The sequence below is a fragment of the Sorex fumeus genome, unplaced genomic scaffold, assembly GCF_029834395.1.
Source record: "Sorex fumeus unplaced genomic scaffold, SorFum_2.1 ptg000123l, whole genome shotgun sequence".
NCBI lineage: Eukaryota > Metazoa > Chordata > Mammalia > Eulipotyphla > Soricidae > Sorex > Sorex fumeus.
Window position 1 is genome coordinate 764,921 of NW_026606180.1, and position 17,217 is coordinate 782,137.

The window sequence follows — 17,217 nt, forward strand, 5'->3', positions numbered from 1 at the left end:
CCGAATCGGTCAAGCTCCTACGCCAACTGACCACCCAAGTTACCTGGGTCTGGCCTGCTGTGACAGCGGTCTGGGGCTGCTGGATGATGATCTGCTGGGTCTGGCCCTGTTGTCCCTGCACCTGCACAGCCTGCCCACCCTGGATTTGGATTTGGCCAGGTGGGACCAACTGGATCTGTGAAAAGAACACAAAGAATACCCTGTGGACACTGCCCTCTTTTGGTCAGTTTTTCTTCTAGAAAGCCTGAAGTGTCCTAACAAGAAAGATACAGAATGCTTTCTAGTACGCTCTAACGTAAGTCATGAAACAATGGGGGAATTTCGATCACTGCCCAGAAAGACAACACTCAAGAATTAAAGTTCAGTTCAAAATAAAGGACCCAGGTGCATCAGTGTTGTTAGGGAACGGTAGAGCTAAATATCCAAACCAGAGTCAACAACATGAAATTGTGAGACCCAAACTTTTTTGTTTTGGCTTATTGGGTCACCCTACAGTGCTCGGGGGACCATATGGAATGCCGGGGATTGAACCCAGGTTGGCTAGTTCAAGGCAAATGCCCTACCTGCTGTACTATTGCTCCGGCCTAGCGAGACCCAAATTTAATGACCAAATTTAAAAAGGGGGGTAGGAGGGGTAGGAAAAGGAATCTGGAACAGCCTGTGGTAGAGGAATTGGTGATGAACACTGTATCTATCATCAAAATGGCAACTATGAATAACTTAGTGGTAATTCACTGGTGCTTTAATAAAAAAAATTTTAAAAAAGAAAAAAGAGGAATGGTGTTATTTATTTTGGGCTCTTTTATTTTTGGCCACACCCAGCAGCGTTCAGGGATCACTCCTGGAGGGTTTGAGGGACCAGAGGGTGCTTGGGGATTGAATGTGGTTTAGGCGCATGCAAATCTGATTTAGGCGCATGCAAGATAAACGCCCTATTTTCACAGTACTACTGCTCTGGCCAATGGGTTTTATTTTCTTCAGCATGCACATTAAAAAAATATCTAGAGATTTTTTAAGCAGAAAAAAACACAGGATCATAACTATACAAGTACACAAAATAATCTTTGAGAAATACAGATTAAAATAGACTGTTTTAAAGTTGGCTAATAGGAATTCATCATACCATTCTCATTATATTTGTTTGAAATTTAACGCAACATTGAAAAACAATTCCAGCTTTCCTAACTCTATGCAAGCACCCAGTAAACTGTATATACAAAATTCTGATGCATACAAACTAGAGATTATAGTATTAAATACCCCTCAGCAGTTACTATACAGATTCAACACATTAACATTCTGCCATATTTGGATCATGCTTTTAACAATTTCTTACCATCTCATTCATTATTATTATTTTTTATTTTCTGGGTCACACCCGGCAATGCACAGGGGTTACTCCTGGCTCTGTGCTCAAGAATTACCCCTGGTGGTGCTCAGGGGATCATACGGGATACTGGGAATCGAACCCGGGTCGGCTGCATGCAAGGCAAATGCCCTACCCGCTGTGCTATTGCTCCAGCCCCAGGTCATTCATTATTAATATGAAAATTGGTGCCCAACTTTCTGGAACATTTTATATACGATGTTCATAAAATTATACGGTACTGCTTTAAAATGTCTACAAAATTCCTACGTGGCAGAATACTCTATCGTCTTCTAATGTGTTTCTTTTTAGTTGACAGTGCTTTAAACAGTCAACTGAAATATAATTAGTTTAATTTTAAGTGGTACAAAGTATCACACCAAGTTATACTTATATTCATTCTTCTAACATTTGGTTTTCTCTAGTTTTCCTTTTGGAAACATAAGTCACTGGATATGTTTTATAAAGACTTTAGAATTCCTCTGTTAAACTTTGTGCAGCAGTCTCTAAAATGTTTCTTATCCTCACCCTGTATATATATAGTCTTCCGCATAATGTATTATGCGGAATTAACTTATAACTAACACAGAATGATAACTGTGATGGATTCTTCCCCAACTGAATCTCTAGGTGTACGCTTATATCCCACATAAAAATTATGAATATTTTAGCTATTCCTTTACTCTATTCATATCTTTCTCCTCTATTTCTGCATCTTCTATGATGGGTATGTTGATCATTTACAAATATCCTACTAGCCCCATATATTCTCATTTTAAAAATCAAAATTAATTTGTTTCTCAGCTTTTGTCATTTCCATTGACCTATCTTCCAGTTAATGCTTCTTTATTGAAAACTGCCTTTAGATATTTCCACTAAAAATTTTGTATTAGCACTTTTTAAGGTTTTTAAAAAAATTTTCTTGATCTTATTTTGTTTTTCCACATCTTTCTAGTTGAGAATAGCTTATGACAATTATTTCAAAATACTTTACTAGTAATCTTTCTCAAGCTGTTTGATGTTTTGTTTCTTTCCATTGAATAGGCTGTAATTTCAAAAACTTTATATGCTTTCTTATACCTTTTTCTGCTGGAAATGGCCATTTATACCTAATAATGTGGTAACTGAAAATTGTATTCTTCTCCAGGATTTGCTGTTATGTTACTGCTTTTTTTCCCCTACCAACCTAAGGAATAAACTTAAGGTGTTCCTAAGTTTTTTCTTAGCCAGATATATTTCCTGAGCATGAACCTTCTTCAATTTCTAATTTTCCCCACACATATAGTTATTTTTGATCATCATAGTTTCTAATGTTTGGTGCCAAAGGGGAAAATGAAAAAAAAAATAGTAGGGAGGAAAGAATGGAGACTCTGGCTTTTAAATCTCACAGAAGTCACTATACTGAACTGAAGAAGTAGGAGCTTATGCAATGGAGACAAATACAATTATGGCTTTGCTTCCTACCTGTGATCAGAAGCTATAGTAAACAATTTCCAATACTTGGAGGACAGGGCCCATCTATTATGCCCATCCCTACTCATGAAAGTTAGGTGCAAACTGCTCTAGGAACCACGTATAGATGTCTGTAGGAGGGGTTTGGGGCAGCAAATACTGTGCTAGTAGTCATGAAATTCCTCACACATCCTTCTACTTATAATTTCAAGAACCTGTCAATGACAAGATTTACTGTAGCTGAACCAGAGATTCTGCCGTTGTACCCGATTTTACTATCTTCCCAGAATCCACTGCCTACGTTTTAATTATTTTTTATCAAACACCTAACCAGCTGCAGCTAGCATATATTTAGTAAATGAATAACCCTTGTTTTTCAAATTTATTTCCTGAGTTCAGATATTATCGCACATTGGGATTTCCCCTTTCATCTTTTCAGATTCTTTACCCATTTTTCTATCATTATTTTCATAGTAACATACATATCTATGTGCTCTGGATATATTTCAATATGTTAAAACATATTTTCCCCAGGGGCTGGAGTTATAGTACAGTGGGTAGAATGCTACCTTGCATGCGGCCAACATGTATTCAATACCTGAACTCCACAGGCTCTTCTGAGCCAGCCCACCAGAAATGATCTCTGAGCACAGAGACAAGAGAAACACCTCAGCACCACCAGGTATGATTCCAACTACCCCCCCACCCAAATTTTCCAAGCCCATATACCTTGTATTTAGTCTTTACTTAAATTTTATTAAGTTTGTTTTAAAGTACCTCCATATTTGTCTTTCATTTGTTAAGAAATCCTTTTCTATTCCACTGCATAAGGAAATTGTTTCCAAGTATGCATTTTCAAAAATCGTTAGTTTATCTAGCAATTTTGGTATGTAGTATGGGGTAGACTTTATTTTCCTTCATTATTCTTAAAACTACTTTCTCACTGGTTTTCATACTACTGCAAATTCCCAGTACTTCTTGGCTCTCTAGCAATTTCTCTGTCTATTACAAGTTCAGGGAATTAATCTAAAATTATACCAAAGTTTTGTGTGTGATCTGAACATCTGAACCTTTTCTAAGAGTTTGCAAGTTTTATGGAAATTCTGGAAACTGTAATCCAATAAAGGGTAAGATGTACTCTTCTAAAAAGAAAAGGTCATTTAAAGAACACTAACGAGACAAACTCATAAAAGGAGACTGAAAAAGGGGTATCTGGAGACTCACATACATTAACAGAAAACAATTTTTTAAACAGCCTTATTAGCCACTCGTTTGGAGAGGACTAACCTATCTTGTCAAAGGGACAAAAACATAAGAAACAAAATATTCCCCAAACTGCACAAAAACTTTAGAAATGGATTAAACTCTAGAAATCACCTGCTATAAATTAATTTTGGAGATGAAGAAAATTGACAGATAATTTGGCGAAGACCAGCATACAGCAATCCTGGGAATAAAAGTCAGGTCACTGCATTCACAGCAAACTGGTCCTACACCCCTATCATCATGGTCTGTGGAATGGCATCTAGGTGTCAGCCCTTAATTTAAAAAGAATGAAAACCACTATATCATGCTATCTCTATTTAAGAACAGGGAAGAATGAATACCTAGGAGGAAATGTAGAAAGTAAACAGTAGCATGAAATGAAATAGAGCACACACACACACTGAAAATATATTAAAAGTCTCATGCAGAGAAATATGGAAACTACTTTTAATCCTAATTACAACTCTATTTTGGAAAAATGCTCTTACCATTTAAGCATTCCCCCCATTCCAAAGAAATTTCCCCTAAGATTCAACTGGAAAATAAAACAAGTTCAAATACATATAGAAAATTTAATAAAAGAAAAAAAAATCCTAGATCTGTGAACCACTTCAACCTACATGAAATCTGGTCAGAAAATGAGTATCATTATTTTCCAGTTACAACATTACAAATGCATACTCTTCACCCTCTTTTCCAGGCATAAACATACACATACATATGGAAACTTTGCTACTAATTACAAAGATAAAAATCACAGACCATGTGTAACTGCTATTTTTCACTAAAACAATTTCAATACTGGGTAGGAGGGTAAGCTCAAAGGGCTGATAATGCACATAAAACATGTAGGGGCCACATTCCAATCTCCAGCATCACTGGGTGTAGCCCCTAAAGAACAAAACAAAAACCCTTCAACATTAACACCCACAAATCAACAGTTTATTCTTTCATTTTTTTGGTCACACCCCACAATGCACAGGGGTTACTCCTGGTTCTGTACTCAGGAATTACTCCTGGCGGTGCTCAGGGGACCCTCTGGGATGCTGGGAATAGAACTCGGGTTGGCTGTGTGCGAGGCAAATACCCGCTGTGCTATCACTCCAGTCCCAACAGTTTATCCTTTGAAACAGTATCATAAAGCTCCATAGATATAGTATAGCTTCTCCAAGTATTTCCTTATTCTTATTAATGAATCGTCAGGGCATCATTTTGTTGTTGTTGCCTGTATACTGTCACAAATGTCTCCACACATTCCTCCCTTCCTACCCCTTGCGAGTCTCACCAGAAGCAAGGTCAAAAGCTTATATTTAATGAGAAACCTTCCCAAAACAAAGTCATAATTTAAAATTGGGGGAAAAAAAGGTAAACAAAAAGGTTTGGTTTCTTCCACACTACCTCTGGCATTAAAATCACTCTTAATGTATTTGCCAACTTAGATTCAGATAAAAATTTCTCCAAGTTCACACTGCTGCACCAACATCCTTAATTTCTTTTAATCTCCTGTGTCTTTCTCTTACATATCTAAAACACTTGTTTTGTTTCTGAAAATCTTTCCAGGGGATTTATTGAACTGCTTTGCCTAAAGAATGAATTTTAACCAAACATTCTAAATTTTTGTTAGTTCTGTACTTCATTAATTTTAACCTTTTCGCTCTTTTCCTAATTTCCTAAGAAATTATAGGTTATAATTATTTTTCGTTCCTTTAAAATAAAATACATAAAACTATATTTTCTGTTCTAAGTGTAACTTTAGAGACATGCAGTGGATTCTGACTGAAATGCTTTTTGTTCATCACTTGTAAGATAGCTCACAATTTAAATTACATGAAAAAAATGTAAAGTTAACATTTCTGACCCAAACTACAATCTCTAAAGCAAACTATATTCTTCCCTAGATTTGTCTTCAAAGGACACAGTAATGAGTTATTTTGGTGGTACTGGAGTCTAATATCTCATTTTGTTTATATATCAGAATTGTGCTTAGTATCTCAGTCCTTTTTAAAGATGTCCAATTTCTGTACAGCTGTTTTCTATTACTGGTATGGTACAGGTAGAATACTGAGTACTGATACATAGGAGAAAGCAAAGGAATGTAGCATCAATTATAACAGTTATTCTTTAAAAATAGCAAATCTGATATTCTAAGCAATATTTTTTTAGACCACTAACCTGCTGCAAACCCTGTGTCCCAGAGACAGGTACTTGCATGATGGTTTGACCTTGTCCACCAGGAACAGCCTGGACCATGATTGGCTGGCCTGTTGATGTGATTAACTGGCCTCCACTGACCTGTACCATTAATGGCTGACCCTGGACCTAAAATAAAACAAAACAATGAAATAACCGAGACACAAAATGATTTTAACCAAAAGAAAATCACTGGAATATTCTGCTGACTTCCTAGAGGAGAAAAAGGTAAGAGACTCTGAAAACAAAACAAAACAAAACACTCCTCAAAGCCCTCTTGCTTAAATTATCTCTTCAAATCTGAGTATCTACTATTTTCAATGAATGCCATGTTGTATATTAAAATCAAATGGGTGTTTGGAAAGTAGCAATAGACACAAGCATATTCACAGGCTAAATTCCTGACAGCATTTAATTAAAATGTCAATGCTATTTGCCTATTCAGATCAATATCCAGGTATGGTATTTAATAAGGTCTGGATGGAAGGCAAATGGAAGGGTAGCTAGTTCATAGTGCTGATGGTAGTTTTAAGAACAAATTCTAAATACCCTAGAGGGAGTGAATTCAACTGTACAGAGTCACTCCAGGAAGTGGGCATCAAGTAGCTATGGGAGTTTTTGCAAAAACACTTTCTTAAATAAACTTCTAAAAAAAAAAAAGACTTTCACCTTATAGTTTCTCAAGCATAAATAAAAAACACACACCTTACTAGCACACCTTACTAGAATACTAAGTTTTTTTCCTTAAAAAAAAAAAAGCCAACTAGCTAAAAACAAAAAAATCCTCACGGAAATATTTTCTAGCCAATTTGCCACCAGTGGTGAAATTCCTTACACTGTCCTCTACGATAGCTACACAATTATTTTTCACTTCAACAGGAGCAATGACCAATACTAAAAACATACAGAGCACGCAAGGAAACTCCAACTTTCAAACTCCTATACTCTATCTAGAATCTGTGGCGCAGCAAGTGTTCTGTAGCATCTCATTTTCCAATATAAAAATGTCTAATTAATGAATGCTTCTAAAGCAAAAAAGCTAGTTCAGAAATGAAAAATAATTTCCAACAAAATTACAAAACTTTTATTTTTATATTTTGTTTTTAAGAATTTTTAACAGAAACATTTGAAAAATAATTCATATTTCATACCAGAAAATTTTTTCTTGCAATAATACTAAGATAAACTCTATCCTAGTAAGTAGACAACATATTAAGGGAGTCCCCCCTCACACCACCACCATTGCTACTGGATTTTTCTAAAGATTGTGTGACTCTTTAGGAAAACTGAAATCCGTTAAAGAGCTACACAATACAGTCTGACTCTCCCCTTTCCTTACTCCCCCATCCCATATCAAATTCCCTTTCTACATATGCCAGGCTTATAAGAAGTTTTCAGACCATGTATCTGAAAGATATATTTTAAATTCAAAATAATGATAATTTAGGGCAAGGTTTCCATAATTTCCATAAAGCACTTCCATTCTTTCAAATAAAAAGCCCATAATATTCACAACATTATGAACGATTACAAGAAAACATGCATCAGACAAGAAGCCATACAGTTATGAGCAAATTACATTCCCGTTACACAAGTGTTAATTACAATACGGTTATACACATCAGTAATACGAAGCAAGCATAAAACACATGAATAAGTTTTGAGTGCAGTTTAGGAGTTCCTACAATCTCATTCAGCCTAATTTATGTTTGGAACTGGCTATATTTCATCATCAACATTATGTGTAGCAGGTGCAAGGTGGGACTGAAGGAGTAATGTAAAATGATCACAATAAGGGGCCAGCTAATAGCAGGACGCTTAAGAGCACTAGCTATCAAATTAGATGCCAGTTCCACATTCAAGGTCCTACTTAGAATCACATACAAACAATGGAGGAAAAGCAGTAGGATATCCAAATTTGTCAATTTCTTGGAAAAAATGGTCATCTTAAATTTATTCTATAGACACAAAAGACTGAATGCTCCTAATCCTATTTACATAGAAACTGGCTAAAATATAATCCCAATTTAGCACACTTAGTTTGGTCATATACAATGTTAGGAAACTGCACTGGTCAAATAAAAATTCTAAGAGCAGCTATAATACTTAAGAGGTATGGGATGATCTCTGAAGATCTAGAAATAATACAGTTCAGGATTTCCCCAGCAAAGGTAGTAAAAAGGCAGCATTTAAAGAGATTAATGAGATTCAGCAATTAGAAAAATTGTACCAAGTTCAATGGGTGCTTTGCAACTGACTGTTCCATTTATAGAAAAAAAAGGGGGGGGGGGAGCCCAAAATAGTCTAGTTAATGTGTATGTACTTTCTTCATTAACATAGCACAAACTGAAAAAATTACCATGAAATCTGACTACACAGCCTGCACTCTAATAAGAAGGTTCTAATTCTACTTTTAAGAATTTCTTCTTGTCTGTCATCTTTATTCCTTTCCCAAGAATTACCAAAGAAACTTATTAGCCAAATACAGTTTTCACAGTTTTCAGAAAATTGATACTGACTTGACACAAAATATTAAGAAACTGGCATCTTATAAACCTCAGAGGAGAGTTAGCAGCATCAAAGACATGCAACTGACTTCACCATTCCTCTTTCAGATCCTATCACAATAGCACAGACATGAGGAGAGGGTAAGGTCATGCAGTGCTTACAGAGAATCAGAGAGGGCACCACTACCTGGAGGGTCTGGACTTGCTGGCCTGAGGCCGATGCCACCTGGGCCTCAGTCTGCAACTGGACAGCAGTGACACCACCCTGCTGCTAGAACAGGAACAGGAAGAGCTTGAAATGTGTCAGGAAGAAAATGTTTATAATTCAAGACATGAGATCACCTTACCTCTTATGGAAGAATGGAGTCTTCTCTCAGTAGTTCCACCCTACATAGCACCCTACATAGGACACCCTATGCTAAAGCTGGATTAAAGATAACAGCCCATTTGTTTCCACCCTGACTCCACAGCAAAGCTCAAAACATACTCCCTATTCTAAAGGAGCATAATTAGATACTTCTGCCTATTTTAGTATTCTTTTTAATTCTTCAAATGCATTCACAAGAACAGTTATCAATTTTAATGGCCTTGAAAACAACAAGGAAGAATAAAAATCACTGCAAACTCAAATACTCTTTAGTGGAAGTTCCTTTGTCCCCCAAATTAAGATGATCTCTATTATGTGAGCTACCTAAGAAACAAGGTGTTCAGGTACTTTAATCTCATTGTGTGTGTGTGTGTGTGTGTATTTCTTTTATTTATTTTTTTTTGCTTTTTTGGGTCACACTCCGCAATGCACAGGGGTTCCTCCTAGCTCTGCGCTCAGGAATTACCCCTGGAGGTGCTCAAGGGACCATATGGGAAGCTGGGAATCGAACCCGGGTTGGCTGCGTGCAAGGCAAACGCCCTACCCGCTGTGCTATTGCTCCAGCCCCTGTATTTTTCTTTTAAATGGACTTCCCAACAATGCTCAGGCAGCCTGGTGCTCCTCTGGCAATTCTCAGTCAAATAGGCTGTTGGTTCAGCTCAAGGCCCAGAGTATGGAATGCTACTCAGGTCCCACAGTACCAGGGATACCAGGGGGCTACCCCAACTGTGCTGGAGGCCTCCCCAGTTACAGCCTGAGGTACGGGGAATCACTTGGGCTGGACACATGCCAGGAATAGTATACTCTAAATGTTGCATTGATTCTTGGATGCTCAACTATATTTTTATACCTTCAGATAGTAAGTTCTAACAGAAGAAGAATTTACCCACCAGTTATTGGTGTGAATAGAAAACCTGTGAAACTACCTTTCTAACAAATACTAAAGGAAGTCGCCAAAGTCACAGCACTGTGGTGAAGAGAAAAGCCAGTGAAGGAGCTTCAAACATCTAGGGGCTGGAGCGACAGCACAGTGGGGAGGGTGTTTGCCTGGCCCGCAAACAACCCAGGTTCGATCCCCAGCATCCCATATGGTCCCCTGGACACCATCAGGAGTAATTTCTGAGTGCAGAGCCAGGAGTAACCCCTGAGCATTGCTGGGTGTGACCCAAAAAGAAAAGAAAACAACAACAACAACAGAACAACTAACCATTAATTTTACCCTCCCTGTAACTATTTGTCTGCTATTTTAGTTCTATTTTAGAAAAACATTCCTGATCTCAACAAAATATTAAACAGATGCATAATAAATTTCTTCTAGGGAGAAAAAAGTGTTCTTAAAACAAAGAAAAGCGGTTAAAAAAATATACTCTGTATAAACTCAGAAAAGCAACTAATCTTAGGAATAAACCAGCAGTAGGGAGTTCTTTTCGGGCATGTGCTTATCCTATGAGTGGCTGCCTAAATAGTCATATTTTAAACTATAACTTTCAGAAACAAGCACTGTGGTGTATATTAAAGAACAAAAGAAACTTACTACTTATTAGTTTGTCTATTGTGGTTGAAGTCTTAATAGATAGCAAGCTAGCTCTAACAAAGATGAGAAACAAAACTGAAAAATACTCCAATTTCCATCAGTAAAGACCTGGGTGTTTCCACATTTAGTAAGATTAAAGAAATAAACCGATCTACATGAAAAGCAGATTGATTCTAAAGGGTCATAAATTAGACTTCTAAACAGAAAACATGAAAGTAACAAATCAAATTTCAAACTCATGACAGTTTAGCACAAATCACCAAGCCTATTATTAGGAGGTGGTAGTATCAATAATTACATAATTGGGAAGTGCTATTATCAGCTCCACTATTAACATTTTAGAAGTTTGTCTTCCTTACCTGCTGCTGAATCTGTCCAGCCTGTACAACAATCTGCTCTGTTGAACTATTGCTGTTTGTTGTATACTGCTCCATAGTCCTTCCAATTTTGAATCCTGTTCACAGTAAGTTTCCCTCTGGAGAACCTAGAAGACGACTGCAAGACGCACTCCAATTAGAAGAATCACTGAAATGTGATCATCTTTTCAAATCACGATCAATCTTTAAGATATATCTCATTTACCTTCCACCCATTCCTGTTCACTTTAATGAAAATCCCAGACACTTCATTATTCCAAAAACCTGGAAATTCTCCAGCATCTATTTTAAAAGAGTAGACCTTTGCTTTAATATTTCATCAAATAGTATTATCTTGTGACAACAATTTTAAATAGCAAAAAACAAACAAAAACCAAAACTAAGTCAAGGCTAAGTGATAAACGCTTTTCATGTATGAAGCTTTAAATTTCATCTCTAGGACCAAAAACCAAAAAAAAAAAAAAAAACAACCATACCACCAACCCTTAATATCATCAAAGAATAATAAAGATACAAACCTAATGTCAAGCATCCTGACCAAAGATTCAATTAAAAATTTTAAATTAGGAGCCAGCGCAATAGTACAGTGGGTAGGGTGCTTGCCTTGTGTGCGGCTAACCGCAATTCAATCCTCAGCATCTCATATGGTCCCCAAACTCTGACAGGATGCCCTAAGCACAGATGGGTATGCCCTTCTCCTCCTCATTATATAAATTATCAAGTTAGTTCTAAAAATTTGAATGATAGTTATAAAAACTGAGCTGCAAAAGAAGCAGTGAAAGGCACTGCTCTGGTGGATATGAATCTTGTGTTTTAATAGAATTTACTTTTAAAGACGTAAAAAGTAATTACTGAATGAACTGTGGGGTTGGATATAATATCTGAGAAAGTAAATATGATACAATCACTGTCTGTCACTGTCATCCTGTTGTTCATCAATTTACTGGAGCAGGTGCCAATAATGTCTCCATTCGCTGCAGCCCTGAGATTTTAGCAGCCTCTCCTTACTTGACTTTCCCAACGCTGCTGTATTGGAGGCTCTTTCAGGGTCAGGGGAATGAGACCAGTTATTATTACCATTTTTGGCATATCGAATACGCCACAGGGAGTTTGCCAGGCTCTGCCGTGCATATGGTACAATGTCAGTGGTAAATATTAGGCAGTTGTTCCCAAAGTGGGCACTCTTTCCCATGCCCAAGACACTAAACTTTTATTTATTTATGCTTTTTTTGGGTCACACCCAGCGATGCTCAGGGGTTATTCCTTGCTCTGCACTCAGGAATTACTCCTGGTGGTGCTTGGGGGACCCAGGTCGGCCACGTGCAAGGCAAACGCCCTACCCGCTGTGCTATCACTCTGGCCCTGACACTAAACTTTTAAAGGGGTGGTAGTAACCAAGGATGCAACTGGGGGGATGCTGCATTTTTCTTTTCTGAAAAGTGAGCAGTGAGCTAAAGTGGAAATTTCTCCTTTATGTGACAGGATATATATCTACTATAAAAATTTTCCAACTTAACTGTATGTTTGAAAATGTTTATGCTAAAATGTTGGAGGATCTAATTAATGTTATCAACCCTAATACTCATAACTGGAATGGTAGTGTACATTATGTCTAGAGTCAAAAATAAATGTCAGGGTTACTATGCCCATCTAGCAAAGCACTGACAGCCCGGGACATACAAGGGCAATATGCTGGGGCAATCCACTACTCTTAAGCCAGTAGAATGCTCATTAAACAATATCTGGCTATAATTTTGGTTTACTTTTAAACTAGCTAACAGAGAGTATAAACATGAGGAACAAAACAAAACAAGTAGTTACTGTTCATTGTATATACACAAACCAGCTTTGTTTTCATGTTAATTTTTATTAACTGGTTGACAGAATACTGAAAGATTGTGAGTACAGAAGGAAAACCAGACTCCCAGCTACGTTGGCAGTCAGGCAAGTCAACTCTTGTCTCTAACTACAGCACAAAGCAATATATTTGTTAATAAAATTAAAAGAACCAAGGGCTAATATGAAAACATGCTTTTTTTATAAAACACCGAAAAAAGACAGTTATAATCTAGAAACAGAGAGCAGATTATTAGTGGTTTCCTAAGACTGGAGAAAATTGCCACAAGGGGAAGGTGACTGGATCAAATACAGGAACTCTCTGTTCAAAATACCTTCATTGTAGTGGTGATTGCAGAGAGATGTACAGATTTATCAAAACTGATCAAGACATACACCAAAGTCACACTATACTGCTTCTAAACACATTAAAATTAATTTAAAAATTTTAGTCGAATCAGAGAGCTAGTTAAAGTTGTTCATGATTGGGTCTGAGTCATATAATGTTCCAACCCATCTCTTCACCAGTGCACATTTTCCCCCACCAATGTCCCTAGTCTCCCCACCCACCCCCCAGGTGCACTCTCAGGCTCTCTCTGTCTCTATCTTTCCCCTTTTGGGCCTTATGGTTTCCCATACAGATACTGAAAGGTTATTGGGTATATCTTTTTGCCTATTTTCAACACTTAGTCATGTCTGAAATGATCATTTTCATCTCTTACTGTCAATAAGGGCTGGAGCGATAGCATAGCAGGTAGGGCTGACCTGGGTTTGATTCCTCCGTCCCTCTTGGAGAGCCCTGGCAAGCTACCGAGAGTATCCTGCCCGCATGGCAGAGCCTGGCAAGTTCCCCATGTCGTATTTGATATGCCAAAAACAGTAACAACAAGTCTCACAATGAAGATGTGACTGGTGCCCGCTCTGAACAACAGGAGGACAGTGCTGCAAGTGCACTGCAATACTGGTTCCTTCTCTATCCTAACTTAAAATAAGGCTAAATCTCAACACTCCCCCACCCCCTTCAATTCTCTTAGAAGCTTTTTCCTTGGTTACTAGTATTTAGAAACTTAAAACTTGCTGAAAAGCACATGAATGAAAAGCATACAGAAATTACATATATACGTGTGTGTATACACCCTCCCACCCATAGTTTTTCCTTTTGTATCTTGGTAACATAAATACAACAATTTAAAAACATTTAAACCCAAATTCCTTGAATTTGGTAAAAAAGGTAAAAAAGTCAAAGCAGCCTCAACTCAAATAGGAAAGAAGGAAGGGGTTCAAACATGATGAAACCACAAATGGTGAATGCTGCATGGAATTGGCTTCAGGTTCATCGCTAAGAGCTTCTCTGCTCAAGATACTGATGAAATTAAGTGAGACAGACTAAGTCTGTCTAGCTCCTGCTGTGAAGTAAAATTTGATTTTCTTTAATTTGCCCCCTCAAAGAGAAAATGTGTTTATCTGTAAAAGTTCTTTCCTTCCCCATTTCACACCGAACCTGAAAAGATCAGGAAATCAATCTATGTAGATATGTATACCTTAAAAATGAAAGCTTCCAATTTATTACAGTGCATGAAAAGCCCATCAATTTACCCTACTTGACAATCACACCTGGTAAGAACTTTCAAACTTTTTGGGGCCAGTTTCAAAATACAGGTAGCAGTAAAGTGAAAGCAACAGAAATGTCACTGTTTTCTATGCTTATAAACAAAACAAAATAACCCGCCAGCTAAATTGGCCCACTAAACTGCTTTTAAACCCACAGGTAAGTCCTGATTTGACGACTGAAGAACAAAACGGGTGGGAGTGATAGTACAGCAGGTAGGACACTTGCCTTACATGCGGCTAACCCAAGTTGAATTCCTGGTAGGCATCCAATACTGACACACTGACACCCGATGCCCAGTCTTGAGCTAAGAGCCAGGAATAAAACCTGAACACTGCCGCATGTGGCCCCCCAAACCAATAAGGATTTCCAGCTTCCCCATATTCTCAGAGGCCTCTAGACTGGAATTTTTCTATTTACTCGGTTTCTATGTATGCACCACTGTAGTAGACACTGTACTGAGGGTTAGAATTTAGAAAATGAAGTCCGGAGGAGAAACCTCTTCCAGCGGAACATAAGGTAAGGACAACTTTAGAAAATGTTGCATCTGAACTGAGTTCCAATGTGGCGGCTTATTTATGTGATGATGTGGGAGGAGGTGAAGCCTAGATAACATCAAAAACAGAGAAATTTGGCTTATAAGCAGCAGACCAAAGTCCCAGGTTTCGAGAGAAAAAAAAGAGTCTTCTGCCAACAGGTGAAAATAGAGACGTGTAGCAAAAACAAGGTGACCAGTGTACAAACTACTGTTTACAAAGAAGTCTACTGAAGAGTGTGGTGGTTTCAAGCTATTTTAAAACCGAAACACCTATTCAGGAATATGGTTTTTAAACACATAAACACTACCTCATCTAATTAATGTACAAAATGTAAATTAAAATTAAGGAAAATAAAGAAAAAAACTAATTCAAAAAAGGGGGAACCAAATCTTCCCACATTTTAGTAATAAAAAAATCCTACCTGGTTCAAGACTTTTCTTAAACCTGCCAGTGCAAAATACCTCAGTAAATATGACGATAGCCACAGAACTATATACTCTAAGACTGATTCTACAAGCAAAGGACAACAGTTGGGACTTGGCAAGAGCAAAAATTCCAAGGCCTTCCTTTCAGCAAGCAGCCAGCCACTAACAATGTTTTTCCAATCTTGGGAGAGAAAAAAAAAGCACTCCCGGGTTGCTCTTATCTGTAGCCCCACAAAGTAGCTTTCCGGAGCTCCTTATCTAGTCAAACCAGTGTTTTCACCACCGCAGCTTCCCAGTGCCCGGCAGGAGCAGGGGAGCCTGGACACGTGCTTCCAGGCCCGGGCCACGCTCCTGAGCGCAGCAGCCGGCGGGGGCGGGGGGCCGCTAGTGGCCACGCTCTGCGGGACTCAACTGCAACCCCTTGGCCCCCTGGTTATTTTTCACGAACCAGGCTCCGCCGGCAGCGGAGTTGAGAGACCTCTACCCACGCCCTCCCCCGCGACAAGAGCCGCGCCTGCTTCCCACAGCCGCCAGCGAGTGTCCGTTCCTCTCCTCCTACAACAACATGCCCCCCCGTCCCCAAAACCGTGAACGCTCGCTGGGCAACTCTACGGACGGGCACAGCGAGTATCAGCCGAGACTCTCAGGCTCGACGTGGGGGAGCGGTGCCGAGCCCGCCACACTGTAGGGGCGCTAAGGTGACGGGAAGCCAGGGCAAGGTCAGCGCGCCGGCGAGCGGCCCGGGAGGGGAGGGGGAGCTCTCCACGGGGGCAGCCTGCGGGGCGCCCACCGCGGCAGGGGCGGAGGAAAGGACCGGGGCGCGGGGCGCGGGGGGCGCGCGGCGCGGGCGGGCCCGGGGCGGGAGGCGCCCAGGCGGAAAAGCGGGGGGCGGAAAGACGAGCGGCGCGCCCGGTGCCCGCGGCGCGTGGGGTACCTGGACGGAGGGCACGCGCGGCAGGCGACCCGCCGCCCCCACGCCCAGGCACGAGGACCCGGGGCCCGGGCCGGAGTCGCGGCGCTGCGCCCCCCAGCCGGCAGGGCCCCCGGAAGAGCCCGGCCCGGGACGCCTGCTCCCGGGAGCGCCATGCCCCCGCGGGCGGCCCCCTGCAGGCCTGCGCCGGCAGTGCTCCGGGGCGCCGGCGGGCTCCGGGCCGGGCCGCCGACCACCGCGCCCGGCTACGCTCAGCTCGACTCCCGGGGCTCCAAAGGCGCCTGGGCCTCCTCTGAGTGGTCAGCGGGACCCGCCAATCGGGGCGCTGGGGCCGGCGCTGGGCCGCTGGATATTGGCTCCTCACACTCACCGTGCCTCGCTCCCCCGGTTCGCTGCCCGCGCTGATTGGCTCCAGTACCGGACCCCGAAACCCAATCAGAGGCTCCAGCCGCCGCTGCCGCCGCCACTGCCGCTGCCTAGCAAAATGGCGAACTCGAACAAAGGGGAATCGGGCCTCCCTCCAACCGCCTCCGCGCAGGCGCCTCCGAGGCCACGCCCCCGGGGCGGCCCCGCCCCCGCGCGAAGGCGCACGGCGCAGGCGCCCTCCGGGCCACGCCCACGTCCCTGGGCCGGCACCACCCAGCGGAAGGAATAGGCAGGCGCCTTCCGGGCGCCCCGACTCCCTCCGCTCCCGCCAAATTGCGCCACTACGCAGGCGCTGGCTCTGCGTCTCGCCCACTTCCCGGGCATCCCCGTCTTGGCGTCCGCACGAGACACGCCTCCCCCCGCTCCCCCCGCCCCCGGCGTTAGTGCGCAAG

The 17,217-nt window shown here is 40.8% G+C and overlaps 1 protein-coding gene across 2 annotated transcripts in view; it reads right to left on the minus strand.

Annotated features, from left to right (window-relative positions):
* Window positions 1-16,933, minus strand: part of NFYA (nuclear transcription factor Y subunit alpha) — a 29,041-nt gene extending 12,108 nt beyond the window's left edge. The window contains exons 1-5 of one of the 2 annotated variants that reach the window (XM_056137294.1): window positions 16,770-16,933; window positions 11,042-11,177; window positions 8,966-9,052; window positions 6,257-6,403; window positions 44-175 (exon numbers count right to left, since the gene is read on the minus strand). In XM_056137294.1, coding sequence (XP_055993269.1) covers window positions 44-175; window positions 6,257-6,403; window positions 8,966-9,052; window positions 11,042-11,116 — 441 coding nt within the window. In that variant the 5' untranslated portion in view covers window positions 11,117-11,177; window positions 16,770-16,933. Of the gene's footprint in view, window positions 1-43; window positions 176-6,256; window positions 6,404-8,965; window positions 9,053-11,041; window positions 11,178-11,264; window positions 11,282-16,769 lie in introns of those variants that run through there. The other variant, XM_056137295.1, reaches the window with a different exon arrangement.
* Window positions 16,934-17,217: the final 284 nt, after the last annotated feature.